The 21269-nt window shown below is 55.7% G+C and overlaps 2 protein-coding genes across 3 annotated transcripts; one reads left to right on the top strand and one right to left on the bottom strand.

Annotated features, from left to right (window-relative positions):
- The first annotated feature begins 144 nt into the window (after positions 1–144).
- RDH5 (retinol dehydrogenase 5) lies at positions 145–5063 on the top strand. Its single transcript, XM_036298361.1, has 5 exons — positions 145–698; positions 1229–1574; positions 1740–1998; positions 4186–4349; positions 4633–5063. The coding sequence occupies exons 2-5, from the start codon at positions 1265–1267 to the stop codon at positions 4854–4856; spliced, it is 957 nt and encodes a 318-aa protein (XP_036154254.1). The 5' UTR covers positions 145–698; positions 1229–1264; the 3' UTR covers positions 4857–5063.
- Positions 5064–5862: 799 nt separating this feature from the next.
- On the bottom strand, positions 5863–9655 carry CD63 (CD63 molecule). Of its 2 annotated transcripts, none has more exons than XM_036300658.1 (8): positions 9587–9655; positions 8381–8457; positions 7443–7628; positions 7195–7269; positions 7012–7107; positions 6764–6904; positions 6197–6280; positions 5863–6021 (listed from the first exon to the last, which is right to left on the bottom strand). In XM_036300658.1, the coding sequence occupies exons 2-8, from the start codon at positions 8444–8446 to the stop codon at positions 5956–5958; spliced, it is 714 nt and encodes a 237-aa protein (XP_036156551.1). In that variant the 5' UTR covers positions 8447–8457; positions 9587–9655; the 3' UTR covers positions 5863–5955. The 2 variants fall into 2 exon arrangements, with proteins under 2 accessions (XP_036156551.1, XP_036156549.1); XM_036300656.1 differs by lacking the exon at positions 9587–9655 and adding an exon at positions 8949–9010.
- Positions 9656–21269: the final 11614 nt, after the last annotated feature.

The raw sequence follows: 21269 nt of genomic DNA, 5'->3' as shown, positions 1-21269 counted from the left end.
CACATTTCAAGGAGCTACTAGCTGAGCATCGGGGGAGGGGAACGGTCACAGACCCCAAGGGACAGGCCCCGGTGCAGGCGCCCGCCCGCTGGGTGACCAGAAGTCGGGACTCCCCACACCTCTCCAGAGAGGGCCCCAGGAGAGGCCCTGCCGGCAAGCATCCTGACTTAGGACTTCCCTTTCCTGCAGGGGAGCAATGAGGCAGGGAGCGGGCCTGGTCCCGCCTCTGGTGCTCTGCCTCTCCACGTGCCCGTGGCCTCTCCCAGCCTGGCACTAAGCCGTGTCATGAGTCTGGACCTTGTGGGAGATTAACTCTTGGGCATGGGAGCACTTTGGAGGAGAAATGACAGGTCCGAGGTCACCAACAGGCAGGGGCAGCTGTCATACTCAATAGATCCTGCTCCTGGGAGCCTACGACAGAGGTGGTCAGGAACCCCGGCTGGAAAAGGTAGCCATGAAGGGGTCTGGGCACGCCTGGCCCGTGCCAAGCCGCGGCTGACCAGCTTCCGCTTCCCTGACTCCGCCCCTCAGCCTTCCACCCCCACCACCCCCCACCCCCCACATATACTTAATACCTCTGGCACCCAGTCCACCCGCCGTGGACTTTGGCCTCAGCTGTAGCTTGTTCGGGAGCCGGGAGGACTGGGAGCAAAGGAAGAAGCATCTGGTGCAGCACCTGCCAGCTTTCCCCAGAGGAGGTGAGCAGGGCGGGAGCTGGGGTGCTGGGAGGACGTGCCAGGCATCGCATTGCTGATAACGCACACGTCTCCCTTCTGACCCTGCACAACTCCCCAGTGGGCCTGTGGGTGCTGGTCCCACCTGGCAGGTGAGAAAACAGGTCCAGAGACGCAGTGAGAGGCTCAGCATCACACAGTAAGTTAGGGGCCACCAGACTGAAGTGCAGGGCTCTTTGCCCCGTGTGTGTTTCCTAAAACAAGGCCCGGCTTAATTTAGAGAGTTCAGGTGTCCCTGGTTCAGCAGGAGAGAAAATGGGACAGCAAATGAGAGCTGCTGCTCCCTCGCAGCAGGCTGCCCTCGGAAGGGGCTTATCTGGTTTTCATTGTTACCCACAAGCATAGGGGCTGCCCAGATCCTGGCTTTGCCTAGAGGAGGCACAATTTGCCATTTATCTGCCAAGCAGATGCTGAGACCAGAGACTCCCAGCTAGGGAGGCTATTAGGGGCAAGGGCTCCAGGGCCAGAGTAAACCGCACTGTTCTCCTGCCCAGCCCGGCTGCTGAGTGGGAATCACGTGGGCTCCGGCCATGTGGCTGCCTGTGCTGCTGGGAGTCTTACTCTGGGCAGCACTGTGGCTGCTCAGAGACCGGCAGAGCCTGCCCCCCAGCAATGCCTTCGTCTTCATCACTGGCTGTGACTCTGGCTTCGGGCGGCTCCTGGCACTGAGGCTGGACCAGAGAGGCTTCCAAGTCCTGGCCAGCTGCCTGACCCCCTCGGGGGCAGAGGACCTGCAGCGGGCTGCCTCCTCCCGCCTCCACACCACCCTGCTGGACGTCACCGACCCCCAGAGCGTCCAGCGGGCAGCCAAATGGGTGGAAACATATGTTGGGGAAACAGGTGAGTCTGGCTGAGCCGCTGGGAACATGGTGTAGGGGGTTCACTCACACGGGCAGTGGGAACCAGGGGGACTGTGAGGGGAAGGAGCAGTGCTCAGGCCGCCCAGGAAGGAGGGCCTTGGAATGCCTGCCCTACCCTCTGTGACTCCCCCCACCCCCCCCACAGGGCTTTTCGGTCTGGTGAATAATGCCGGTGTAGCTGGTATCATTGGGCCCACACCATGGCTGACCAGGGATGACTTCCACCGGGTGCTGAATGTGAACACACTGGGTCCCATCGGGGTCACCCTTGCCCTGCTACCTTTACTGCAACGGGCCCGGGGCCGGGTGATCAACATCACCAGCGTCCTGGGTCGCCTGGCAGCCAATGGTGGGGGCTACTGTGTCTCCAAGTTTGGCCTGGAGGCCTTCTCAGACAGTCTGAGGTGAGGGGGCAGGGCCCCAGGCTCCCAGCCCACTCAAAAAAGAATTAGTGTCTGCCCTGCAAAGATTACTAAAACATGTAATGGAATATTTCAGAGGAGATAGTCTAGGGCTCGACTTCATAGCCCAGCCTCTTGTGAGTTTTGTGACTGTAATAGGTTAATTTTCTTATCCCAGTTTATTCCTCATCTGTTAGATCAGGATGAGAAGACCAGTGTCATGGGTGTTGGGAGTGAAATGAGACACATGTAAAGCCAACAGTACCTGGCACATAGAAAATGTCCCAAGCCCTAGCTGGTTGGCTCAGTGGATAGAGCGTGGGCCCGTGGACTGAAGGGTACCAGGTCCAATTCCAGTCAAGGGCACATGCCTTGGTTGTAGGTTCCCCGGCCCTGGTCAGGGTTCATGCAGGGGGCAACCAATCGATGTATCTCTCTCACATTGATGATTCTGTCTCTCCCTCTCCTTTCCACTCTCTGAAAATCAATGGAAAAATATCCTCAGGTGAGGATTAACAAAAAAGAAAATACCTCCAAAAGCCTGCTATCATTATTAGTATTATTAATAACTAGAGGCCTAGTGCACAGGTGGGGTCCCTTGGCCTGGCTGGCGATTGGGGCTGATCAGGGCCATCTTGCCCAGTCCTGATTGGGGCCGATGGGGGCCAGCCGGCCAGGGAGGGACCATGGAAAGTTGGCTGGTTGGGGAGGGACTGCGGGGGGCGGGCTCCAGGGCATGTCTGGCCTGTCTTGCCCAGTCCTAATTGGCCCGACCCCAGTAGCAAGCTAACCTACCAGTCAGAGCATCTGCCCTCTGGTGGTCAGTGCACATCAAAACGACTGGTCGATTGGTCCTACCAATTGATCTGACACTTAGCATATTAGGCTTTTATATAAAGAGATGATTATTACAATGAGCTAGTACCTTTACATGTTTTCTTATTAATTCTCATGGTAGGTATTAGTACCCATAGAGTAACATAACTTACCCAAGACCACTGGAACTGTGCTCACCTACTGAGCCTGGTCATTCTGTTCTCCTGCCCATCTTTAGATGGTAATGTTCAAAGTCCCATGAGAGCACAGTGAAGACTTGACAAGAAAGACATGGGAGCAGGGCCTGAATTTTAAGATTTTTTTATATTTTTAGAGAGAGAGGAAAGGAGAAACATTGATGTGAGAGCGAAACATCTATCAATCGACTGCCTCCTACACACTCCCTACCCAGGGTTGAGCCCACAACCCAGGCATGTGCTGAGTGGGAATCAAACCAGCAACCTTTTAGCGCACAGGACAGTGCTCCCACCACTGGCCAGGACTAGGCCTGGATTCTGAGCAGAAGTACAAGTCCCCCAAGCCAAACCCACCTTCTGAAGGAAATCTGCCTTTGTCACCATCACTCCACAAGTAATTTCAATATCAACGTTTTTTAAAAATATGTATTTATTTTACAGAGAGGAAGGGAGAGGGACAGAGAGATAGAAACATCGACGAGAGAGACACTGATTGGCTGCCTCCCACACGCCCCTTCTCCCCCCCACTGGCATGTGCCCTGACTGGGAGTCAAACCAGGGACCTCTTGACTCATGGGTCAACACTCAACCACTGAGCCACATCGACCAGGTTCTACTTTTGTCCCTATCCATCTATCTTTTAATTTTCCAGTTGGCATCATGAAACACATACTTTATACTTGGACTTCTGCATCTGTGCCGGGGTGGTCGGATGTATCCCCACTTTCCTCCCAGCAAATACTAGTCTACACCTCCCTACCCAGCACTCAGGACTCCACCCTGTGTTTTGGGAGCTAGGGAATGGGGTTCTCCTAGGGCTGGAGTTGGCAAACCGTGGTTCTCAGGCCAGATCTGACCAGCTGCCTATAAGCCAATAAAGGTTTTTACATTTTTAAATGATTATATAAGTACCTACATAATATTTAGTCCTGCATTACAGAAAGTATTTACTATTGAGACCCAACCCCTGCTCTAGGTTGTAGAAGAGAATACACAGGGAAAAACCTCCCTCCCTCCCTCTGTCCCCACTTGCCCCTCATCCCAGGGCAGCAGCGTATCCCTTAGGACCCCTGTCCCTGGTTTAATAACTTTCCCATCACAGTCTCCCACCCATGTCCCTGAACATCCCCTCCCTATTAGGGCAAGAACCCAAAAACTTCCCTCTACCCCACTCCAGGCGGGATGTGGCTCCTTTTGGAGTACGAGTCTCCATTGTGGAGCCTGGCTTTTTCCGAACCTCTGTGACAAACCTGGAGAGTTTGGAGAACGCCCTGCAGGCCTGCTGGGCACGGCTGCCTCCAGCCACACAGGCACACTATGGGGATGCCTTCCTTACCAAGTGTGAGTAGCTGGGCCCATACAGGGGGAATGAAAGTGCCAGAAAGGTCAGCCCTGCACCAACCTACCGGGAGGAAGTAGGAAGGGCAGTCAGGGAGTGGGTGAGGGTGAATGGGGTGCTTTAGGACACCCAGGCCATGTGGAGCCTGCCCATTCCCCTAACTGGGGACGGGATTAAGGATCCCTCTCACCTCTGCTGGGCAACAAGCCACAGGACCCAGAAGAGGGCCCGAGATGGGCTGCAGTGGGACAGGGACACTGATTCCAACCACCCACTGGGCTGCAGACCTGGAAGTGCAGCAGCATGTCATGAACCTCATCTGTGATCCGGACCTGACCAAGGTGAGCAGGTGCCTGGAGCATGCCTTGACTGCTTGCCACCCCAGAACCCGCTACAGCCCAGGCTGGGACGCCAAGCTGCTCTGGCTGCCAGCCTCCTACCTGCCAGCCAGCCTGGTGGATGCTGTGCTCACCTGGGTCCTTCCCAAACCTGCCCAGGCAGTCTCCTGAGCCCAGCCTTCCAGCAAGAGATTGTTCTTCAAATGCAAGAACTTCATTCCTGTCCCCACCCTGCTACTGGCACAAAATAGGCACTAAATAAATGTGTTTTTAAAAAAGTAGATGAGCAGCCCTAACCGGTTTGGCTCAGTGGATAGAGCGTCAGCCTGCGGACTCAAGGGTCCCAGGTTCGATTCCGGTCAAGGGCATGTACCTTGGTTGCGGGCACATCCCCAGTAGGGGGTGTGCAGGAGGCAGCTGATTGATGTTTCTAACTCTCTATCCCTCTCCCTTCCTCTCTGTAAAAAATCAATAAAATATATATTAAAAAAAAAAAAAGTAGACGAGCAGAAACGAAGGTGCTCCGTTAAGTGCTGACAGTGCCTGCAAAGTAACTAACACCCACTGGAGGGCGCAAGAGGGCTGCGTCTCTAGCTGGTCTTTAACGCTGCACCTAAATGGCCACTGGAGGGCACTATTGGACGTCTCCTTTCTTTTCTACATGGAGTAATACTAGAAATGCAATGCAGCGTTTGGGAATGGCCTCATATTTTTCTTGGGGGGCAAGGGAAAGAAGTATGGAGGGGTCACGTCTAGGCTGGAAAAAAGGTAGTACTCACTTAAATTATTATCTAAGTCAAGAAGGATGACACTGGCCACACAACTCATCACCACCCTGAAAGGAGCCAGGCCCCTGGGCTGGGGAGGGAGTTGCTGGGCCCCAAGTTGGACAGAAGGCCAAGGAGATGTCCGTGGTAGATGTCATGGCGGGCCTCTCCCAGGTAGGACCTTTGTGGGTTTAACTGCAGTACTGAGCCTAGCAGCACACTAGGAGATGGGGAGGGCAGTGGGCCACAGCCTCCTCCCAATCCCGCTTCCCCAGCCAGCCCAGCCAACCATTCCCAGACACCCCCCAAAACAGGCCTTCCTTCCTGGAGGTGCAAACAGAACGCAGGCCCGGAGTACAGGAGCATGGATGAGGAGAGAAAAGGGATAAAGTATCACTCAAGACAAACAGTCTTTTTGGTCTTAAAAAATAATCAGTTTAATTGAAAAATGTGGAGCATACTACCCCTCTCTCCTAGATGAGGGGCTAAAGAGACCAGAGTCCCTACATCACTTCATAGCCACTTTGGATACTCTTCACAAGGCAGCAGGCAAAGACAATTCCCAGGACCTAGAAAGAAAGATGGGGGGCGGGGGGAAGTTAGTGAGGAGTCAGAAAGGCAAGGTACCCTCAACCACCCAAGAGCCCCAAACACACACAGGGCTCCCCTCCCCAGATGAGCACCTCCTGCCCGCTGTCCCTACTCTCCAGGTGCCCTGGAATGAGTCCCAAGGGTGCCTCTCACCTCCACAAAGGCAATGCCCAGGGCTGCTGCAGCCACCACCAGCACGTTGCTCCTCAGCCAGGCCCCAATCTTCTCCACACAGCCCTGAGGGTAGAGACAAACAGGGTGAGGACACCATCAAAAACCTCCCTCCCACCTCCCGTGTGTCCATGTCTCTTCACCACCCTCTGTACCAGTGGTTCTCAACCTTCCTAATGCCGCGACCCTTTAATACAGTTCCTCATGTTGTGGTGACCCCCAATTTTATTGTTACAAATTGAACATAATTAAAGCATAGTGATTAATCACAAAAACAATATGTAATTATATATGTGTTTTCCAATGGTCTTAGGCGACCCCTGTAAAAGGGTCATTCGACCCCCAAAGGGGTCGCGACCCACAGGTTGAGAACTGCTGCTCTATACCTTTCTCCCCACCCCTAGCATTCCCAGATCCCCTCCCCATTCCTGATCCCCAACTTCTCGGAGCCCCAACCCTCTCCACCTCCATCCCTAGTTCCTCTCGTCTCTTGAAACATTTCCCAGGTTTCCCAAGTGCCCTGCTATCTCATCTCAGCCTTCTCCCTACCTCAGTATGGATGTCCTTCACCTTGAAATTAACCCCGCAACCTGCAGTGACGTTGATGCAGCAGGAGTCAGGGACACGGTCCTTGGGCTCAAGAGGGACCGTCTCCCAATCTGTGTAGTTAGCCGCCCCGCAGCACTTGAACTGGGGGAGAAGAGAGATACGGGGAGGTTGTTAGGTGAATCTCCACCTTCAATATGAAGATGAGAGCCTCTTCCTCCATTACCCCTGATCCCAGCAACCCCACTCACTTTTTTCTGCATCTCGTCCAGGAAAAGATCAGTCTGGTTCTGTTTGGGATAATTCTTCATCTGCTGCCGGAAGTCCTTATTAAATTCTGACCTCACCTGGGAGTAGGGAAGTTGAGGTCAGGATGCAGGGTACCTGGGCAGCAGAGCCTCTGAGGGAAGGCTCTCCCCTTATTCCTTGCTTACCTTGTCTCGGAGCACATAGCCAGCAATGGCGGTGGCCACCTCCACCAGCACAATAAGAGACAGGAAGATGACAAACTGCAGGCACGAAGGACAGGAGTCAGGTTTGGAGTCCGGGTGAGAGGGGCCTGCTGTGGCCCGGCCAGTGTCTGGAACGCTCCCAAAGGCTTTCCGCGCCCACCCACCGCCTGAGCCCCCCCAGAGGTGACCTTCCAGAAGTCCACACACACCCCGGCCCACTGGCCACTCACCGTCAACATAAGACAGTAGCTCTCCTGGAAGGCCCCACAGCAGCCCACAATGGCCACCAGGAAGAGGAAGGCACCCACTGCAATGATGACCACAGGCAGCACGGAGCTGGCGGTCCCCTGGCTGACCGTCTGATTGAAGATGAACAGGGCCCCTATGCCCACAGCCATCAGTCCCACTGCACAGGCCTGCGAAGAAAGCAGGTCGGGGTCAGGCCAGACCCACACCCACCTGGAGGGCAGCGGGCGCACCCAGGAGTCAGCCTTAACCCCATCCTCACCCCCAGAAAACGGCTGTGGGGGAGGATGACCCATCGTCACCCGTCACTCACAGTCTGACCGACTGCAGAAAGGGAAGTTCCCAGGAAGCTTTAACCCCGGGGCACACATTCCTAACCCAGAGGAGTGTTCGCTCGGCCGCGGCCCCCGAGAGCCGCCCTCTCTCTAGCCACGCCCAGCCCTGCCCATCAGCTGTGCAGCCGGGAAGGGGTGAGCGGCGCCCCGGGCCCTGGTCCTCCCAGGACCCCAACACCGCAGTCTGATCCCATCAGAGCACAGGCAGGAATCGGCCAGCGAAAGCACAAATAAGTGGAACAAATCGATGTTTCTCTCTCTTCCTTCCTCTCTCTTAAAATCAATAAAAATTTTAAAAGGAGACTGGGGGGCCCCTCCCTGGACAAACAGTGCCCACGGCAGCGATAGCATCAGCCGTTGGCCGGTTGCCCCACTAACCCTGTCACAAGGTTGGGTCACCGGACAGGAAGGGCCAGGAGGGGCGGGGGAGCCCGTTCGCACCCGCACCCGCCTCGGGGCCCCTGACGGCGGCGGAGGGGTGGCCGCGCTGCCGACAGCCGCCCGGGCTCTCCTCCCACATCTGGTCTCCAGCTGCCTCCATTCCCGGCCCCGCGCCCCGCCAGCGCCCCGGCACCCCCGCGACTCACGAAGAAGGCCAGCAGGAGGACGTAGTGCAGGATCTTGACACATCGCATGCCTCCTTCCACCGCCATGGCTGCCGGGCCTGGGCAGGGCAGGGGGATCAGACGGGGCGCGGGGCCGGGTTTCCGGGCTCCGGCCGCCCCCGAGGCCTTCCCGGCGCGGCCCCCTCCCCGCCGCGGGCACATCCACGTCTCCCGGCCCCTCCTCTCCGCCCGAGGGGCCGCGCGCGGGGCGCCCGGGACAGACCCACGTCTCCCCGCCCCTCCTCTCCGCCCGGGGGGCTGCGCGCGGGGCGCCCGGGACAGACCCGAGGGCGCGGGCAGGGGGAGCCGCCGCCAGCCCCGGGCTTTAGACGCCCGTCCCCGCCAGACCGGCTCCGAGAACGGCCCCGGCCCCCGCCCGCCCGCCCGCCCCTTCCCTGAGCTCCGACCCGCAGAGAACGCGGCCGCGGGAACTTCCCGCAAGTTGCAAAGTTGCGAGGCCGCGGAGCGGCCGGGGCGCGGCGGGTCTCGGGGGCCGGGCGGAGCCGGAGCGGGGCTGCCAGCGACCCCGGCCCGAGCCCGGCCGCCTCACCTGGGTCCCGAGGCTGCGCGCTCCGCTCCCGCCGCCGCGCTGGGCTCTCTGGCGGCCCCCGCGCCCCGCCCGCCGCCGGCCCCGCCCCGCCCGCCCGCCCGGCCCCTCCCCGCCCGCGGGCTCCCTCAGGTGACGCGGGGACGGCCAGCTGCGGCCTGAGTCACCGGCGGGGGAGGCCGGCCCCGCGCGGTCGGGGCCACGTGGACCCCCCAGGTCAGCGCCCACCCCCGGCCGAGGGAGGGCGCCGGGCAGGACCCGGGGCGCCCAGGGCCCCTCTGCGCCCCCGCCCGTGCCGCCGGGGCTGGGAGAGCGGACGGAGCCCACTCCCTCCGACGGCTCCACTCTGCACCCCGAGGGCAGTGCTGTTGGCTCCGGGGATCGGGTGGGGCCAGAATAAACCCCCAGAGTCCCGGCCCGCACCCTGGGGGGGGAGCCCCCGCATCCTGGGGGGAGCCCCCGCACCCTGGCGGGTGCCCCTGCCCCCTCGCCAGTCCCTCTCGGTGCTCAGGACTCTGAGCGGGGGCTGGGGGAGGAAGCCCTCGACCAGCCGCACAGCAGCGCCGCCACCCCGGGAAGTGCCCCCCGCTCCCGCTCAGCCCGTCGCGGCCGAATGGACACGAGGCAGGCGCCGCACCGACCCCGGGTTTCCGCGCCTCCGGCCGACAGCCCTTCTCGCCACGGGCGCGACTAGACGGCGAGGCGGCGGCCCAGGCTGCCCCCTCCCCCTCCCCTCCCCTCCCCCTCCCTCCCCGTCTGCCCGCGGGTCCCGGAAGGAGCGGTGGGAACAGGCCGAGGCCGGAGCCGGCCAGTTGGTGGCCACGCCCCCGGCCCGCCCTCGGCCCCCGGCTCCGGGCTCCGGGCTCCGGGCTCCGGGCTCCGGCAGCGCTGCCTGCGTCCAGGTGCGCGTTCGCTGAGAAGGAGAGACACGGGAGCGGAGGGGAGGAGGCTGGGCGCCGGGCTCCGGCCCCGGGATCACCACCTCCGCAGGACACGCCAAGCCCGCCCTGGACCTTCCTCCGGGCACCACCGCGGACCGGAGTGGAGGGGCGGAGATGCTGAGACAGGAGGGTCCAGGTGGTGGTTCCGTGTTGTGCCGCCGGTAGATGCCAAGCAGGTGCTGGGCACGGGCGTGGGGGCAGCGAGGCGGGGAGACAGCCGCCCTGCCCTCCGCCAGCAGGCGGAACCCGGCCCGCACTGAACGGGCGGAACCGCTGGTGGCGATGAGAGGCCCGGAGGGAAGGACGGTGCTGCCTGGGCCCGGGGAGGGGAGAGCAGGAAAGGACGGGGGTGGGGGTGGGCGGGGCTCTCCAAAGGGACTTCAGGCCGGCGCGCGCTCTCCGTTCCAGGGACCGGGAAGGCCAAGTGGAAAGAAGGACTGACTCCATGGCAGGTTGGGATGGGGGCCCGAAGGCCGCAGGATGGATGTGGCGAGAGGTGGACGGAGGAAAGGGCCTGAAGTCAAGATTAAGAAGCTTTAGACCAGGGGTGGGCAACCTTTTTGTGAGTGCGTGCCAAACCTAATTTTTTGAGAAATGTTACGCCTACTTGATATCTCTTAAGGTGTACGTATGTGAAGAACCTTGAAGAAATAATAAAATTCATTCGAGCGACAAAAACACAGTATATGATGATGAAAAATACATTTATTTTTTAATGTACACATGTACACTGATAGTCCGACAGAAAACTTTATGACTCCGTTGGATATTATCAGTGGGACTTTTGCTGCTGCATCACTGATGACAGAGATTTTACATCAGGTTTATATTTTGTGACCTTCAGAGATATGCACGAGCTGCTACTTTCATCCGTCAGGCTACTCCTATTACGAGACTTAACACAATTCATCACTGAGAACAAAGATTCACACGCGTATGTGGATGAAAACATGGAGAGTCACGCTGTTGCAGTTTTTTAAACAGAAAAAATTTTCTGGAATGGCATTCCAAGTCCTCAATAGTTCGTTTTCGACACTATTGAAATTGCTGTTCCCCTCTCTCATCAATCCATGTCTATGGTCTTTAAGATAACTTGTTATGTAAAATTATTTATTTATCTAAGATGCACCTACACTGAATTTATCTGAAAAATTAAAAAGTCGATATTAAGAAAAAAATTGTAAACGGAAGATTATAAGAGAGGGTTTCGCGTGACAGCAAAAGTTACTGGCGTGCCATGTTTGGCATGCGTGCCAGGGGTTGCCCACCCCTGCTTTAGACAGATAACCAAGGATAATGCTGGGTTTTTGCTTGAATCTTTAAACAAACTGTGAAAGATATTTTGGAAACAACTGGAGAAATTTGAATGTGAACTGAGAATTAAACATGAGAACATGTTTTTGTTAGCTGTGATGATAGTATGATTACATGGGAAAATTACTCTATTTTTTAAAATATTTTTATTGATTTCTTTGAGAGAGAGAGAAATAAAACATTGATGTGAGAGCAGAACACCCATCAGCTGCCTCCTGCAACCCCTAACAGGGTACAAGCCAGCACCCTGGGCCTGTGCCCTGACCCCATGACCGGGAATCAAACCAGTAACCTCTCAGGGTGTAGGGTGACACCCAACCAACTGAGCTGCACCAGCCAGGCTACTCTTTTTTTCTTTCTTTTTTTTAAGATGCATACTAAAATATTCATGGAGAAATTTCATATCTGCAGTTTGCTTTGGAATACTTCACACAGCACTAGGTGAAGCACAAAGAAGACGGTCTAGGTGACAAGACTGCTCAGAACGTAGAAGGTGTGCTGGGCATGTTCTAAAGGCAATGGGGCGTGTGGGGAGTTATCGACGGGTGAACTGTATTGGCATTGGGTCGCTATCAGAATGAGGAGGGATGGATGTCAGGTGTTCTGGAAGGTAGCTGGGACATCACAGCCGCAGTGCAGGGGAGAGCTGATGAAGGCTGGGGCCAGAGAGAGGAGGCAAGTCCCAGGGGGCATTTCAGAGGCAAATTAAAGGACTGAGTGACTGCTTATCTGTGGGAGGGGCAGAGGAAGTAGGAAAAGTCCCAGGTGACTCAGAGGGGTTCCCTTGTCTCTCCCCACACAGCAGAACCAGGCTGCCCTCCAGCTCTTTCTGTTTACTGAAAGCCTCCAGCCCATGCCAGCAGCAGGGCATGGTAGCCACAGGTGTCCCAAGTGAAGGTGGTGCCCTCTGAGAGCGCATGGGCGCTGGCCAGAGCCACTGCAATGCAGAACAGCCTGTGCCAGTGCCCGAGGCCGCCTGAAGCCCACACCCACACCAGGAGCCCAGACAGCAAGGCCCCTAGGCCCCCTGCCCAGGCCCCACGGGGAGCGGCCTGCTCGGAAAGGAGACTCAGCCGTTCCTAAATACCTTTCACAGGTGCCCTGGTAGGATAGGCCCCGGAATTCAGAACTGCCACCCGCAGAGACCAAATGGGGGGTGGCAGGGGAAGGAGGGGAGGAAAGAGAAGGGCTGAGGAAAGTTGGGGGCGGGATGAGGAGATAGAGGAGAGAATAGAGGAGGGTGGGAAACATGGGAGAGGTTGGGGATATGAGATGGGAACAAAGGCATGAGGGACGGGTGGGGAGAAGGAAAGGAAGCTGCGTCTGCATGAAGGCCTTCTCGCTGGGGAGGGGAGGAAAGGTAGTGCTGCAATTTCATGTCAAGAGGTTGGGTCTGAATTGGGGGCCTGAGAGTTAAATCGAGTCCCCAGTTTTGGATATGAGGAAGCATCAGTGCTTGATGGCAGTTCCCAGACTGCAAAATTAGATCAAAAGCTATGGCTCTGGTGGGCAGGGCGGGGGGGTTGGGGGGGGGGGTGCGTAGAGATCTACCAAAGGACTTGTATGCATGCATATCAGCATAACCAATGGGGCGGTGGGAGTGGCCAGGGAGGGGGTCAATCGGGAAAGAGGAGACATATGTAATACTCAACAATTTTTTTAAAAAAAAGCTGCCCTGACTGGTTTGGCTCAGTGGATAGAGTGTCAGCCTGCGGACTCAAGGGTCCCGGGTTCGATTCCAGTCAAGAGCATGTATCTTGGTTGCAGGCACATCCCCAGTGGGGGGGGGGGGGGGGGTGGGTATGCAGGAGGCAGCTGATCAATGTTTCTCATCGATGTTTCTAACTCTCTATCCCTCTCCCTTCCTCTCTGTAAAAAAATCAATAAAATATATTTTTTAAAAAAAAAGCTATGGCTCTGCAGGTCATGCTGGTAGAAAGGTTCACGGACCTCCCACCCCCCAAAAGTCTCCCCAGAAAGTCAGGGAGAGACCCTGATGAGCACCAGGGCTGAGGGCAGCCCCAAGAGGAAGATACCCCACCCTGGCTCAGTGGGGACAGCACCGCTGAGGTGCTGGTTGGTGGAGTCTCTGTGGTGGCCAGTTCGGACTCCCCCAGCTCTTGGGGCAAGACTGGGTCACAGGCTGCACCGTGGTGCCCGGAGAGCATCATCTGCATCACCTCACATCCTCGCTTCAGGGGAAGGGAGGTTTGGAGAGGCTCAGCCGCTCACTCAGAGGCCACCTGGAGGGGAGAGCCAGGTCCTGACGCACAAAGGCCGGTGCTGAGTGCCCCACCGCCCCCAGCAAGGCGCGCCCTGAGGGCAGAGCCCTGGCAGGAGACAGGCTCTGCCCCTCACGCGCCAGGAAGGGTGGCTGCTCAGCTCTCACCCACCCTGAGCTCCCATCGGGCAGAAGGAAAGCTACTCCTTCCTCACCTCACAGGGTGGTTGTGAGGATCTCAGAGAAATGATGGGATCAGTTTCGTTACCTTAAGAATAAAAGCTTTAGTATCCTGCTAAGTGAAATGAGGCATTCAGAGAAAGACAAGTATCACATGACCTGGCTCATAGGTGGAATCTAAGGAATAAAATAAACCGATGAACGGAGTGGATCCAGAGACATGGAAGCATGGAACAGAGTGCGGGATCTCGGAGGGAAGGCGGGGGAGGGTGGGCGGGCGGGAAGTAATAGTAAAAGAATAAAAGCTTTATCATGCTGTTTTTATTTATTTTTAATCCTTCAGAGAGAGTGGAAGAGAGAGAGAAAGACAGAGATATATCGATGTGAGAGAAACTCATCGACTGGTTGCCTCCTGCATGCGCCCCAACCAGGGCCCTGACTGAGGAGGAGCCTGCAACCCAACCGAACGAGGAACTTGCCCTTGACCTAATCGAACCCGGGACCCTTCAATCCACAGACCGATGCTCTATCCTCTGAGCCAAACCTAGGGCTATCATACCCTGTTTTTAGACTCATGGGAATGAAAATGATTTCGAGAAATATCTAGACTCCACACACACCCTTAAGGTTGCCAAGGGTTCAGAGGGACAATCCGGCCCCCTTTGGCCCCTCCTACCCAGCTTGGCCTCAGCCCAGAGCCCCAGTTCACGCTCCAGTTCCAGCCCCACCAGATCCTGCCCCCACTGCCAGGCCCGTCCTCAGTGCTCCGCCTCCCTTCCTGCCCTTTTCCTTTCCATACTCCTCGGGCCCCCAGTTCTCCCCACCCTTGCCTGGCTCCTGTCCCAGCAGCCTCCCAGCCATCAGGGTCAATCTAGATGCCCCGCTGGTATCCTGCCGGGACCAGGAGCTCGGCTGCTGGCTGCTGGCTGCTGTGTGGTTCCGGTCCAGGACCAGCTCAGGAGAACAGTGGTCTCCACTGAGAGTCACAGACCCAAACAACTAATGAACATGGAGAAATAAGAGAGAGGCAATGCTGGGGAGGGTGGTTACCTCAGGCTTCTGTTCCTTGGGGCTGAGAGGAACAGCCCTCTGCCTAACCAGGGACCGAGGAGGAATTCATTCATTCATTCATTCATCTGTTTACTGAAAGCCTAAACATGCCAGGCATTGGGACTATACAGAGGTGAGTAAGCATGGCCCAGCCTTTAAGGTGATTACAGTCTGTAGGCACTGATTTTAAAATGCAGTGTGGAGAACTATGACAAAGAGACGTCCTGGCTGGCTGGCACGGCTCAGTGGTTGAGCGTTGACCTATGAATCAGGAGGTTATGTTCAATTCCTGGTCAGGGCACATGCCCAGGTTGCAGACTCCATCCCCAGTGTGGGGCATGCAGGAGGCAGCCAACCAATGATTCTCTCTCATCATTGATGTTTCTATCTCTTTCTCCTTCTCCCTTCCTTTCTGAAATTTATAATATATATATATATATTTTAAAAACACACAAAGAGAAGTCCTGGATGCTGGGTGGGGGTGCAGCAGGGCATTGCAGGCCTTGGGGCATTCACTCCGGCTCTTCTCAACTGGTTGGACGCCTCCCCATGAATGTGGTTTTGTAGCTCAAGAAACTAGGGATGAGGAGATGAGGCAGGGTTTGAATGGATGAGAGCACACACACACACACCCCTCATCTGCCAGCAGCCTTGACCTTCACTGCCCTGTGCTCTCTTCTGGAGACTGAATCCCTCTGAACATTCCTATCTCCAGCTCCCTCTGCTTCCCAACAGTGGCCCTCACCTGGCAGCCCAGGTCATGCTCCGTCACCTCCGGGGTCAGCACATCTGCCCGTGTTCTGAAGTCCTTGAAGCAGGCATTGTACTCGGACCCCTCCTTTTCTTGGCCAGCAGCTGGAATAGTGGTGCCTCCTGCCCGCATAGCTGTCAATGGGGCCAGCGTTGGCTGATGCCCCCAAGCAGCACCCCAGCAGGGGCCTGGAGAGGGAGCAGTAGGAGGGTGAGGAGGGTAGGCAGGCAGAGGAGGGTAGGCCTGGGAAGGGGAGAGTGAAGGTGGGAAAGAGCTGGAGGGCTGGGTCTAGCCTAAGAGGAAAAGTGGAAAATGATGGGGGTGGGGGTGTCTTCCAGGAGGCCAGAGCAAAGGAAGATGTGGCTCCAAATGATTCAGGGAGTCCCCCACTTGTATCCCACCTCTCCCCAAACACTAACTCTTTGGCGCCCTCCTCCCAACTTCCAACTTTTCTCCGAGGGCCTTGGTAACAGGGCGGATCCGGCAGGGTAATTATAGGGTTTAGAATGTGGTGTGGAGAGGATGGTAATTACAGTGAGGTCCTCTGGGGGGGTGGGGGGGAGGTTTGTGGGCAGAGACCTGGAAGAGGTCCATTCCACCAACAGACCACCCCCAGCCCAAAAATAGTCTCCCTCCCCTCACCACACCCCCAGAGGCTTGTGCTGGGGTGGGGGAGGGGGAAGCAAGCCCTGTACGGAAGCCCCTCTCCCTCAGCTGCTTCTCAGTAACCCAGCCCACCCATCCCCTCCTTGGAAAGACTTGTCATGCCTTGGACATGAGTCCACTGACCCTAAAAATAGGGTCTTTAGGGGGGGAAATGCAGAAGAGAGAAAACTAGGGATTCTGAGTTACTCCCCACTGAGCCTAGCTCTGCACAGGCAGTCTGTGTGTGCATGTGCGTGTGTGTGCGCGCGCGCGCGCGTGTGTGTGCGTGTGTGTGCATGTGCGTGCGTGTGTGTGCGTGTGTGTCCTGTGTGGTAAGGGATAAGGCAAGCAGGAGTCCCGTCTCCTCACGGTGGTCCCCGTTCTGGGGTCAGCTCTGAGAGTGGCCCAGGTGTCTCTGGTCTGAAGCCTGGTGACCAGCGCCCAGGACCTGCAGTTCCCCTTCCTGGGGATGTAATGGGCCCTCTGCCAGGGCTACGCAAGCCCCTCTTTCCTTCAGCAGCTCCTGATAGCTCATTCCCGCCCACTGAAACCCTCCTGCTTCTCCCCGGCAGCTCGCACTCTTCAAACCTCAATGCTTCCCTTAGGTCCCGACCCACATTTTCTATGAACCAGTCAGGACCTTGAAGGAGGCGGGCCTGAAGGTTGCTTGGGTAACGCAGGAAGAGCGGCACCCCCGGCCAGAAGACAGTTGCCAGGGAGATCAGGACAGTGGGCGGGGCCCCAAACCCTGGTTCGCCAGCACCGGGATGAGGAAGGATCTGAATGTTCAGCTCTCCCAACTCCTTTTCCGTAAAGGCAGCAGGGCTCTCCTCTCGGGACTGGGTCTCGGGAGAGAGGAACAAGGCTTAATGCATTATGTTATAGAACTTTTGGGGCTAGAAATCTAAAGTGAAAATATGTAAGGAATTCAAAACAAAAAGAAAAAAACAAAAAAAGGCGTTTAGTCCCATTCCAAGAAGTAGCAATTCCAGAATCTAACACCAGATGGCAGTCTTCCCTACTCATTGCATTAAGTGCGGTCTTGGACGTCTTGGGGAGGAAACCAGGAGGTGGAAATCTTTCTGTCTCAGAATTTGTGCCTGATTCCTGCTCTCTGGTATTTGGCAGGTACCCATAACTCCTCATGACCATAAATACAGTTTTCTCTTCCCAACCCAGCTCTGACCAGATCCAGTCAGCAGGGTTCATTCATTCTTTTTTTTTTTTTAAAGCTTCAGTTCAGTTTTTTTTTTTAATATATTTTATTGATATTTTACAGAGAGGAAGGGAGAGAGATAGAGAGTCAGAAACATCACTGAGAGAGAAACATCGATCAGCTGCCTCCTGCACATCTCCATGTGCCCACAACCCAGGTACATGCCCTTGACTGGAATCGAACCTGGGACCCTTCAGTCGTAAGCCGACACTCTATCCACTGAGCCAAACCGGTTTCGGCTCATTCATTCTTTATTCAAAGCAGTTAAGAATAGAATACTTCGGTGGGGAAAAAAAGTAAGGTGGGCCCTAGCAAGTTTGGCTCAGCGTATAGCGCATCAGCCTGGGGACTGAAGGGTCCCAGGTTTGATTCCGGCCAAGGGCACACGCCCAGGTTGCAGGCTTGATCCCTAGTAGGGGATGAGCAGGAGGCAGCCGATCAGTGATTCTCCCTCATCATTGATGTTTCTATCTCTCTCTATCTCTCTCTTCTCCCTTCCTCTCTGAAATCAATAAAAAATAAATAAATTTAAAAAGTAAGGTGGTAAGTTGGGCTAACAGTAATGACTAATGAATTCATTTGAAACTGTGTGCCAGGCAGTTCATCTGCGTAATCTTATGGAATAGATACAATATTGTTTTCCTCATCTTATAGGTGAGGAATCTGAAGCATAGAGCCAAGTTCACACAGTCAGGAAAAGGGGAGAACAGGAACTTGAAACCAGGCAGCCTAATTCCAGAAGCTTTGTGATTAACCCCCATACGCACACAAAGTGGTGCAGATGAGCTAGAAGGAGCATCTACTCTAAACTTGGGAGTCAGGAATGGACTTCTCAAAGACATGTCTAAAATCTCATCTGTACTGAGAACTGAGCAAGAAGTAAATATGGCCAAGAGGTTGTGTGTGTGCGTGTGAACAGGTGAGGTAGGAAGGGGAGCTGTTCTAGGAAGAGGAAACAACTTGTACAAAGACTCAGGTGATCTCCCTGACCGGTTTGGCTCAGTGGATGGAGCGTCGGCCTGCAGACTGAAGAGTCCCAGGTTCGACTCCGGTCAAGAGCATGTACCTTGGTTGTGGGCACATACCCAGTACGGGGTGTGCAGGAGGCAGCTGGTCGATTTTCTCTCTCATCGATGTTTCTAACTCCCTATCCCTCTCCCGTCCTCTCTGTAAAAAATCAATAAAATATATATATTTTTAAAAAGACTCAGGCCCTGACCAGTTTGGCTCAGTGGATGGAGCGTCGGCCTGCGAACTGAAAAGTCCCAGGTTCGATTCTGATCAAGGGCATGTACCTTGGTTGCGGGCACATCCCCAGTAGGAGGTGTGCAGGAAGCAGCTGAATCAATGTTTCTCGAGATGTTTCTAACTCTCTATCCCTCTCCTCCTCCCTTCCTCTCTGTAAAAAAAATCAATAAAATATATTTAAAAAAAAAAAAGACTCAGGTGATCAAGAGAAAGAGGCTGCGTAGCTAAGTTGGTTAGAGCGTCTGTCATCACAATGTGCCAAGGTTTCAGGTTTGATCCCAGTTAGGGTGCGTACAGGAGTCAACCAACGAGCGCATAAATAAGTGGAAGAAGAGATCGATGTCTCTCTCCCTCTCTCTCCTTCCTCTCTCTCTTTTTCTCCCTCTTAAATTAATGAATAAACCATTTAAAAAGAGAGAAAGAAAATGAAGGCTTCGTCCAGGTTTATGGACTGGATGATTGAATGTCATTCACTATAAATGAAAAACATCAGGAAGGGGATGCATTTTAGGGGGAGGGAGAGAAGTTCTCTAGTTATCCCGTCTAATCTTTGAGCTACCTTGCGACTTCCAGATGGAGATTTGGCCAGTACTGTTCACCTAGTGTCTTGTCTAGTCTATACGTTCCCTAAGGAAAGGGACTATCTTATTTATCTTGGCATCTTTCACGCCTAGATCACCAATTTATTCCTTCATTTCACTCCAGCTCCCAGTCCAACTCTGTCCTTATACCTAGTGCTTCATCAAGACAACTTTAAGACACTGTATTGGGCTCTAATCCAGAGAGGAGCCCAGTGTCTCTCTAATCTGCCTGGGAAACCCAATTATGTTCTCCCATTGGTTCAATAAATGTTGTGTATGCCAGGAAACCAGCAAGATCCAGTCTCCTAAACATGTCCAATCTATTGGTTGTCTATTGACCTCCAGGACTTTAGGATCGAGAAATAAGCTGGGAGAAACTGAGGCCTGGGAAGAGGTATCCAGAACCAGAAGCTAAGCACTTAGGGAGCATTTGAGTACTTGGCAGTCTTCTACTCTGCCTTCTGGCTTACCCAAGGTCACACTTGAAGACTGGGACTGGTTCCACATCTGGGTTTCCCTCTCTACAACTTGCTGTCTCCAACTCAGGCATCTGAGGGCAGATGTCTCCCTTATTCTCACCCCTAAAACTACTGGCCCCTTCTCAGATTGCTAAGACCCTGCAGGTCCTAAAGTATAGCTAGGAATCCAGAGATACAGATTCCTCTGCAAGCGTAGTGTAGTGGTCTTCACCACTGCTTCCTCCGATCCCCCCCCCCCTTCTGCCTCCTCCAACCTGCTAATTACCTTATCCATTTCAAGCCTCAATTTCAAGCTCATGACCTCTTCCCAGCTTTAAGTCTTCCTCTGGTCTCAGGGCTTCCCACACACCTCTCCACCTTCTCAGATTGTCCCTGTCCTCTTCAGCTCCTGGTCTCTCTGGCTAACCCCCATGTCTAATCCCTCCATTTTCTCTTTCTGATTCCCCTGATGAGACAGCCTGAGGCTCCCCTTCATGGCTTCTTCTTCTTTTAAATATATTTTTATTTATTTCAGAGAGGAAGGAAGAGAGAGAGAGAGAGAGAGAGAGAGAGAAACATCAATGACCATCAATGATGAGAGAGAATCATTGATTGGCTGCCTCCTGCACGCCCCCTACTGGGGATCGAGCTCGCAACCCGCAACTCGGGCATGTGCCCTTGACCAGAATCAAACCCGGGACCCTTAAGTCTGCAGGCCGATGCTCTATCCACCGAGCCAAACTGGCTCGGGCCATGGCTCCTTTAAACATCTTTGGGCTAAGCGAGGGCTCCTCTGGACTCGCTTTCTCCCCTCCTCCCCATCAGGCTCTCCATGCTCCCACTAGGCTGGCTCCTGTCCCTGTGCTGTCTCTCCTTCCCCCGGGCGTCTGTCTTCTCAGCTCTGCCTCCCTCGATCCTCTGGGTGGGCCTCCTCACGGGCTCCCTTGCTTTCTCCCTCCACCACCTCTTTCCCAGGTCCGGTCCCTGCCCCATCGGTTCCTCTGCCTCGGCTCCACCTCTCCGCACACCTGACCGCTGGAGGACGGGCTCTGTAGACTCCTCTCCCCTGTCTAGCCGCCCCTCTCTCCTCCCTGAGTCTCTCCCGGTCTTTGCCGCTGGCTCTCCCCCCTCTAACTCCGCTACTAGTCGTGCCCGTCTCTCTAGCTAAGTCTCTGCTCCCCGCGTCTTCCCCTCCGACTCCCTCTTCCCCCGCCTCCCTTTTGTCTCTCTCCTCTTCCTCCTGCTTTTTCTGTTTCTGTTCCTCCGATCGGTTCCTTCCCTCTTTCTCTCTCTGTCTCCCCTTGGTCGCTGACTCTCTCTGCCCCCCACCCCAAGATCGCGGTCTCCCCGTCTCGCTCTGGGCCCCGGCTCCCTCCCTCTCTCCCTCTTCCACGGCTCTCTCCGGCTCCCTCTCTCGCCTCGGATGACAGCGCGGCCTCTTTTGTTGGCTCCGCAGCCAATCGCGGCCGCTGACGACACGGGGGCCGGGGCTATAAAGGGCCTGGCCCGGGCTCGGGCCCCCCCAGCCTCCCGCCCCGGTCGCCCGCCCGCCCCGCCCGCGCGCCCGCCGCCCCCGGCCCCCCCGGGTCCCCCTCGGCCGGGCAGCCCCCAATCCCGCGCCGCCGGGACCCCCTCCTCCTCCCTCCCTGTTCCCTCCGCCCCCTCCCCGCGGGACTCCGGCGTCCCCGCCCCCCAGTCCTCCCTCCCCTCCCCTCCAGC

Source organism: Myotis myotis, unplaced genomic scaffold, assembly GCF_014108235.1.
Source record: "Myotis myotis isolate mMyoMyo1 unplaced genomic scaffold, mMyoMyo1.p scaffold_m19_p_3, whole genome shotgun sequence".
Taxonomy (NCBI): domain Eukaryota; kingdom Metazoa; phylum Chordata; class Mammalia; order Chiroptera; family Vespertilionidae; genus Myotis; species Myotis myotis.
Note: the sequence above shows the minus strand (reverse complement) of the source record. Positions and strands in the feature narration are given on the sequence as shown.